Source organism: Festucalex cinctus, chromosome 10, assembly GCF_051991245.1.
Source record: "Festucalex cinctus isolate MCC-2025b chromosome 10, RoL_Fcin_1.0, whole genome shotgun sequence".
Classification (NCBI taxonomy): Eukaryota; Metazoa; Chordata; class Actinopteri; order Syngnathiformes; family Syngnathidae; genus Festucalex; species Festucalex cinctus.
Genome location: NC_135420.1, coordinates 1615664 through 1625000, shown reverse-complemented (window position 1 = coordinate 1625000; position 9337 = coordinate 1615664). Strand labels below are relative to the sequence as shown.

Sequence of the window (9337 nt, the reverse complement as noted above, 5' to 3'; positions counted from 1 at the left end):
AGCCCCTTGAATCAGTGGGTGCTGGTGTCTGTGGATCTCACTTTGCTTTATCTATCCTTCCCTCCTTCCTCTCTTTAGTTTTTCCTCTGGTCACTTGAGACTCAATTTATTGGAAGTTTGAGGTTTCTGGGGTTGGCTTAAGACTCTGGTTTTGTAACCATGCAGGAGGGGTTTAGTTGGTGCTGGATTTCACTTTGATGGATTGGATCTACTGGCTTCTATGGATCTCACTCTACCTCATCGATCCTTCCCTCCTTCCTCTCTTTAGTTTTTCCTCTGGTCTCTTGAGATCTCGCTAATTTGCTGGAATTTAGAGGCTTCCGGGGTTGGCGTAAGACTTTGATTTTGTAACCATGGGGAAGGCAGGAAGTGTTTGGTCGGTGCTGGATTTCACTTTGATTTATCTTTCTTTTCTCTTTATTTTTTATGACCTTTTCTCTGGTCTCCTGACCATTTGAACCTCACGACTCTGGCAAGATTCTGAAGTACCTGGTTAAGGCGAAGGGTAATGGGATATTTATAAGGTTTTAGGTGAATTAATGAGTATAAATTTATACGTATTTGCACGCACACGCACGCAAACGCACACATGCAAACGCACGCAAACGCACGCACACATACACACACACACACACAAAAAAAAGAGCAATGATGATAAGACGTTGAATCGGTAAGACTACCGAATGAACAATTCTGAGCTCTTAAAAAAAAAAAACAAAAAAAAAAAAAAGATTGTTTCACGAAGGGCATCCACTGTCTGGAACTGATGTCCATTTTTGTAAACTTCCCTTGCCATCCATCCCCAAATGTTCTCAATTGGATTTAGATCAGGGGAACATGCAGGATGATCCAAAAGAGTGATGTTATTCTCCTGAAAATTATCCGCTGTCAGACGGGCATTGCGAATTGCAGCATTGTCCTGCTGAAAAACCCAGTCATCACCACACAGACGAGGGCCCTCAGTCATGAGGGATGCCCGCTGCAACATCTCCACGTAGCCAGCTGCTTTTCGACGCCCCTGCACAACCTGGAGCTCCATTGTTCCATTGAAGGAAAAAGCATCCCAGATCATGATGGCGCTCCGCTGTGCCGTGTTGAAAAATTTTTAGGTGGCATCTCCTTGTCATGCCAGTAGCGTTGGAAGCCATCAGGACCATCAAGGTTAATTTTTTTTCTCATCAGAAAATAAAACTTTCTTCCAACTTTGAACATCCCATGTTTGGTGCTCCCTTGCAAAGGCCAAACGGGCAATTTTGTGGCGTTGAAGAAGACGTGGCCTTTGAAGACGTTTTTTGTTTTTGAAGCCGTTCCTTTGCAGATGCCGTCTGATGGTTATTGGGCTGCAGTCAGCACCAGTAATGGCCTTAATTTGGGATGAGCATCGCCCCGTGTCTTGATGGACAGCCATTCGGATCCTCCGGCTCAGTGCCGGTGAGATTTTTTTGGGTCTGCCACTTTATTTTTTTGATCCATAAACCTCAGGATCTTTTAAGAAATGCAAAATGACTGTCTTACTGCGTCCAACCTCAGCAGCGATGGCACGTTGTGAGAGGCCTTGTCGATGCAGCTCAATAATCCTGCCACTTTCGAAGGCAGTGAGTTTATATATATATATATATATATATATATATATATATATATATATATATATATTATGGGTGTCAAAATTATTGCCTTATCTCGTTAAACTCAAAGTGCCTTTAACGGCACTAATTTTTTTAACGCTCGATTAACGACCTCTCCTTATTTGGAAAGCCTCTACTTAGGGAATTCCAGTCACCACGCAGTTAACTCTAACTACACATACAATCTTAATTGTGCTGAATGTATCAAAAAAAAAAAATACAGTCAGAATAAATATTCAACATGTGATACTCCACAAAATAACTTCCAAGACCCACCGCTTGTCTTCTTCGACAGTTGCAGTAGTCACCCAGTAGGCTGTGCGTGCGTAATATAGCAAGTGCGGTTAAAAACAACCCCCATTTACTTGAAATGTTGGTCAGGTATTAGCAGCCTCCAAATTTTATATGCAGGAGAAACCCTGTGGATCGAACAGAAAAGCAATTCCTCTGTAACAATGACACTATGGAATTGCTTCAAGGAACTTGTATTTTGATCAGAATTTCTAATACATCACTATTTCTCTACAAAGACAAGCCATGGTATAGATTTGTTTTGTCACACTCCTTAGTGCAAGTAAATGATTAATCAAAGCTGCTATTTTTACTTTTTTTGTTCTTCTTTTCTCAACAGGGTGATCTAATTAACTGTACAGACCCAGACTCACTACAGGTCAGTACCAAAGATATGGACAGTACCCTAAGCAAAGCCTCAAGAGCCATCAAGAAGACGTCCAAAAAGGTAAAAGCAAGTAGTTTTTGTTTTAAAAAAGATTATCCCCCCCCCCCGTAATTTACTTTGTAAAGATGATGCACTGCATTCATATAAAATTGTAATTAGGGCTACTAGTCCTTCATTTGTTTGCTCAAAAATCTGATTACGGATTATAATCCCCCCTTCCATAAAAAAGAAAAACAAATGACGACATTTCTGAAAACTTTGAGAAAATGCTCCTTTGAACACAACCCTTCATACATTTTAAAAGGGCTGCAACTAACAATTATTTTAATAATTGATTAATTTGTTGATTATTTTATCGATTAATCAAGGAACATGATAAAAAATAAAATAAAAAAAACTTTAAAAAAAAAAAAACAGGACATTATTTCAAACTGACATTAATTAATTATAACTCAGTTACCAGTTTGGTCCATAACGTCAGAAAAAGGCAACAATTGTTGTGATTTTTTTTTTCTAAAGTAAAAGCAATAGTTTAGTTTTGATTAAACACAAAAATAATTTGTACACTTTCAGGGAGGACTACACAAATCAGATAATATTTCTACTGAAAAGCTGGCATTCCGAGTATTTGGACAATTGGAATAAAAACATGATAATATGATAATGAAAGATTTTGATAATCAGTTTTCGATTAATCCTTGCACATCTATATTTAAAAAAAATAGGAACTCAGGACAAAGAAGTTCTTCTGCCAAACACAGAGGAGGGTTGCACATAATCAGGAATGAAACACTAATCCATCCGCCCTTGGTGGCTCGTTTCTCAGCCCCTCTTGGATGACCAAGCTTCTCAACCGATCTCGAAGGGAGAGCTCAGACACAAATTCAGTGTGGCTTGTTCCAGTGATCTTCCTTTTTCAATCACATCCCGCAGTTTGTGACCATAGGTGAAGGTGGCAATGTACAGTATATCGACTAGTAAATCAAGAGCTTCATCTTTAGTCTCAACTCCTTTCCCACGACATGCTGATAGTCTGCATTACTGCAAACGCTGCACCGATTCATCTGTCGCTTTCCCGCTCCATTTTTTCTTTACTCGTGAAGATACTCTACTAGGCCGCAATCATTTCCCGACCGAGGACCGTGCTCTCAGGTTTGGAGGTGCTGATTGTCATCCAAACTGCTTCACAACTGACTGCAAACCACTCCAGCGAGAGTTGAAGATCATGGCTTCATGAAGCCCAAGAACCACATCATCTGCAAAAAGTAGAGCTATCAAAATTAAGTCCAAATTTATTTAAATTCATTAGTGTTTTTTGTTTTGTTTTTTTTTAACTCTGTTTCTCAGTATGCAGAAAAAAACGTGGAGTCACTGGTGGGAAGATTAATAAAAATGAATTACAGTGATACCTCTACTTAGGAAATTAATTGGTTCCGGAAGAAAGTTCTTAAGTAGAACATTTTGAAAGTAGCGACGCATTTTCCATGTAAATGCCCTAATCCGTTCCAAGCCTCCCAAAATTCAGACATAAATGTTTTATAACACATAAAAATTCATCAAAACATGTAACAAATATATGTTACAATTATTAATTTTCAATTACAATTATTCATTTATTGCACAATAAATGAGAGCTGTGCATAATGAAACTAAGAATAGAGTAAAGAATAAAAATGATGGTCATTTACCATTTTAACTGCTGTCCTCTTTGTTTTTTGCCCTCTTTTTGGTTCATGTTCTCTCTCAGAAGTGTTTTTGCCTGGTGTTTTGTAAAGAACTGATCCATGGATGTTTTTTTTTTTTTTAACAATCTTCTTCTTTTTTTTTTCACTCACTCACTCACTCACTCACTCACTCACTCACTCACCCCGGGTTTACACCGGTTGCGTGTGCGGTGCGGTGCGTCTTGACTGCGTGCTCCGGACGCGTCAATTTTGTAGCCAATCCACACCGGCTCCGCACAGCTGCGGTCCGGCAGCTCCGTCGCCGACCACTTCCCGCCGTGTCTCGCGTGACTGCGCGCGATCATGTGGCATTCAAAACAACGACAAACGCACAGAAACTGTGCTCAACAGAGAAGCAGAAAGAGAGGTGGACTTTTATTATTTTGTGGCTTTCTACCTCTAATATAAACCTCTCCTCGTCCATGTTCGCTGGTGTCTAAACCGTGAATGAGCACCTCGCACGTTGACTCCAGGCCCGGCTACGCCCACATCACGTTTTGCTAGCATGCTTGCGAAATAGGAACTGGCGAGTGTTTTATCTTGAAAGGTAACCGGAAATTTATTTTGAAACTGCGTCGGTCTTCCTGTCCCGCTCGATGTGTTTTGTGCTAGCTTGCCATTTGCCGGAGGCCTACCGCTGCGGCGTCCGGCAAAAATAGAAAATAGCCTATCCTTGCGGAAAGGGCTGCGGCACGCCGCAGCTGAGACGCAGTCGACACGCAACGCACACGCAAGCGGTGTAAACTGCACCATTCGAATGAATGGAATCTAATTGCTTGCGTCGCCGGAATGCACCGCAACCGCATCCAGTGTAAACCCGGGGTCACTCACTCACTCACTCACTCATCATGTACATCATGTAAACCGCACGTGATCTCCCAGGCGGATAAGTGAACCTACGTCCTCCGGCACCGAAGGAAAGTGACGGTTCCACTCCTTCACCTGCAGCCCTTGTTTTTTTTAGGGCCCGAGCAGCGACCGCTGCGAGGTCCCTCTTGTTTTTGTAAGAATTATTATTATTCTTCCGCTTCTTCTTCTCTATTCTCCGCAAACGATCACATTTTTGGGAACCTAAACCTTTACGAAAACTCACCAAACTTTGCAATCTCTTCTAACCCGGCGAAAAATTTGACATTAAGAATTTGTCATAACAACGCGACTCTATAGCGCCCCCTAGCGTAGAAAAATAAAAAACAATCCCGGCCCGTTTGACCTAGAGCTACGAAAATTGGCAGGCACGTGTAGCACCCCGAGACGCACAAAAAAAGTCAGTGGAAGCCATTTCCGAAAATGTACAAGAAGTGAGCTATGAATTTTTGAATGTCCAATTTTGGCCCATTTTGGCACATTCACTGTGGTCATGCTTTTTCCCCCTTTGCAAACATTTTTCATCCAATTGACTTCAAACTTGGCATTTATCATCTCAAGACCTGAGACAACAACTGGGCAAAAAATCTTGACTTTTAGGAGCGAAAGCGCAACATATTTATGTGTAATATTTAGCCTGCTATGCTAGTAGAAACGACTTGAGTACCCGCTTGTAGGTAATGTAAGCATCCCAGCGAAGCTTTTGGAGCCCCTGCCGTTCAATTTTTCGAAAAACTTAAAAATCCTTGTTCTAATGAGGCTGTAATGCACCTCATGTAGACACGCAAACTGCTATGCGTAACAGATTATTTCAAGCCTTGTGTTGGCTGAAAGGTGCGAAGAAGTACCAAGCATTTTTGAGGGGGATATTTTTTTCCCTCAATTAAAAACACGTGTAGCACCCTAAGACGCACAAAAAAGTAAATTGGGACCATATAACTAAAATGTAGAGAAAGTGAGCTATGAATTTATGAATGTCCAATTTTGGCCCATTCACTGTGATCATGCTTATTCCCCCTCTGCAAACAGTTTTCATCCGATTGACTTCAAACTTGGCATGTATCATCTCAAGACCTGAGACAACAACTGGGCAAAAAAATCTTGACTTTTTGAAATACTATTTGACGGGGGCGGGGCATCAAATATTGCCTTTAAAATTTAATTTGTCCAGAAAGAGCAAATGCTTAATAACTCCCATGTTCAAGCTCCAATAAATCTCAAACTTCTCATGCAACTTAATAGTCACTGCCTGAAAACATTGATATCATAAAATTCAGTTATACATATAGCGCCACTTAGTGGTGATAATAAATGTCATACTTTACGATTTTAGCTACTGTGCCGAGCTTGTTGAAGGGATCCAGTTGAAAATTGGTCAGAAAAGCCTTCAGATGTTGATCATGCCCCACACCGAATATTGTAACTTTTCACCAAAGGGCGTGGCCGCTACGGTGCCACAAAGTCTGATATTTTTTTGTGGCAATAAAAGCTGCTTTAACTTGACCCAGATGATCCTCTCTTCTCAAAATTTCACACATTTGATGAGACTCCAGCCCTTAAGACAGCTACAAACCTATATTTCATCGTACTGATAGCGCCACCTACTGGCAATTTTTTTCCTTACGATTTTTCTTCAATGTTTTTCTCCAACCACGTTAACTGGACCTACCTCATATTTACTCAGAAGAGGGTTTCGGCCTTCATGATGTCACAACACGAAGTTTGGGAGTTTTCGCAAATCGCTGTGGGCGTGGCTAAGCGCTGTTCGCCAAGAAAACAATGCCAATTTTGAGGGCCTAAACTGGCACAGAAACACATGAAACTTGGCACACACATCTGGCCTGGCAAAATGAGCAATATTATCATGGATTGTGCTATTTTTACAAAAATGACTCAATAGCGCCCCCTAGAAATTTTTAACGAAGCAGCCCCGATTGTACGTTTAAGCAAGATCTACGGAAATTTTTAGGTGTATGAGGGAGCCCAAGACCTACAAAAAAAAGTCTCTTGGACCCATATGTTAAAATGAACAGGAAGTGAGCTACGAATTTTTCAATGTCCCATTTTTTATGATTTTTGCACATTTACAGGGGGCATACTTTTGCCCACTTCTCCTATACGTTTCATCTAATTTGCTTCAAACTTGACCTGGACCATGTCAAGACCTGAGCCAACGACAGGGGAAAAGAATCTCGACTTTTCGGAATAATGTATGATGAGGGCGGGGCATCAAATTTTGTGTTTTCAGATGAAAAAGATTATGCTTCATAACTCCACGGTACATCCTCCAAAAAATCCCCAACTTGACATGTATGTATATAGTCCAGACCTGAAGGTATCTCTGTGACAACATTCAGTTACATATGCAGCGCCACCTAGCCCTTGAGGCATTAAAAAAAAAAATAATCCCCACTTACGGTATTTTTACAAAAATTGTAAACTCATTCTAAGTGTGATAACTAAGTCATTTATGAATATTCTTTTACTTTCCACCACTCAAAATGTTCACTGGCATCAGACCTATCCAAACAAACAAATATTTTATTTATCTATTTATTTTTGATAGCCTCTATAGACATTCACACTCATACCCCCAGCAGGGGCCAAATGATCTCTATACCTAACAAACCCAGAGCAGGGCCTTTTGGCCCTGCACATTTGCATTAATTTAATCGTTCACGTATTAGCATCCACCTATCATATGCGAATGCATACCAAGGAGGGTGCGGTTGGCCCTTCCCTCTTTGAACACCAGATGAGGTCCATTTGCCCTTGGACTTTTTAACGAGTTGTTGTCCTATCAGTTCGCCACCTATCATATGTAAATGCAGCCACTACACAGCCATTATGCTGGAATGTGCCACATTTGTCCCACACACCAATATTCAACTGAATCTGAGGCCAAATGGACCCAGATGTCCCTTTGTTGCTTGTTGAGAGTTTTTGTTTGTTTTTTAACAATCCTTCAAAAATGTCCAAGGCAAACATCATCATAGTGAGCGATCACCCGAATTGTGAACACATTTTCTGGGTGATTCTTTTCAATAAATTACAAAACTTGATAGAAACCTCAGGTACGGCATGGGATCTTTTTCCAAAAAAGGCCCGTCTCGTCACAATTAAAAACTTACTGTGCAACGTATCCTTCCTCAATCAGCAATTTTTGAAATGTTTGCACAAATTCATCGGCTGTTAGTTAATATTTATGTAAACTATCTAAATACTTCATGGCCCGAGGTGCGCATGACGAGGACGCTACATAGACACATTCTCTACACAAACACATTCTATTTTATATCTATGCTCTTAGCCACTGGATGCCAGGTAGACACATTCTATTATGTATCTATGGTCAAATACGGTACAGGTCCCTCTTCGCCAATGGGATGCCAGGAAGATGCCAGTAATAGCCAATGGCAGAGCAGCTGTAAGTATGTTGCGTTCAGTAAACTTTGGGAGCTGCGAGTAGCGGCCCATACTGTAGTTTTACCTTTCGTATCCTGAAACTTCTTTCATAACAAGAGGCAATATTTTCCTGTTGAGGAGTTTTGTAACTTGAAACTTTCTTATGAAGGGACGTTCGTAAGTAGAGGTACCACTGTATAAGTAGTTTTACTTTCTGATTTACTTGCTTGATGCTTGTTGAACTCTTTCAAATATTTTTATCGTGAGGCAAAACACTATGGTAAAACAGACTCCACAACAAACATTGCGTCTCATTTTCTAAACATAACATCAGCTACACAAAATGAAATAGCCTAATGAGGAAAAATGTAGCTAGACACAAACGTAACACAAATTGCAACTAAACTCGTTTCCCCCCCAACCCCAGCCCCTGAGTGCTGAGTGAAAATAAGTAAAGATGATCACTGCACCATGTATACTAACCATCCATTCTCTCTATGAATGACAACATTGGTCTCTAAATCTTTTCAACGTCTTCAAGTCTCTCACAAAGTCTCTTTCAAAGCAACAGGATTCATTTCTTTGCACACATAAGGCCATCAGACAGAAGATGGTGCTGTGCATTCTGTAGGTTTTTAGAGTTTTCTGATGCACCCAGTATATCCAGAAGGGGATCTGGTGCTAACTGAAGCCCAAAAACCTTTGAATAAAATGAAAATATTGCACCCCAAAATTCCTGGGATTTTGGAGCAAAATGCAAAACAGTGTAATAAATCAGCCTCTGCTCGGCTGCATTTTTCACACACTGGTGACACTTCTGGAAAAATTCTATGTAGCTTTACCTTTGAATAATGTAGTCTGTGAAGGATTTTTAATGGAATCAAACAATGTCTAGCATTGAGTGAACAATTGTTAACATATTCAGACCCTTATCCCAAATCTCTTCTGTTATTACCATTCCTAATTCATTCTCCCAGTCCTTCTTTATGCCTTCCATCTTAATTTGTACTAATTCTTGCAACTGTTTGTATATAAAA

General features: G+C 40.4%; 1 protein-coding gene across 3 annotated transcripts in view; it reads left to right on the top strand.

Moving 5' to 3' along the window:
* Positions 1-9337, top strand: part of ect2 (epithelial cell transforming 2) — a 334206-nt gene that overhangs the window by 299539 nt on the left and 25330 nt on the right. For all 3 annotated transcript variants that reach the window (XM_077534330.1, XM_077534329.1, XM_077534331.1), the window contains one exon: positions 2257-2364. In XM_077534330.1, coding sequence (XP_077390456.1) covers positions 2257-2364 — 108 coding nt within the window. The remainder of the gene's footprint in view (positions 1-2256; positions 2365-9337) is intronic.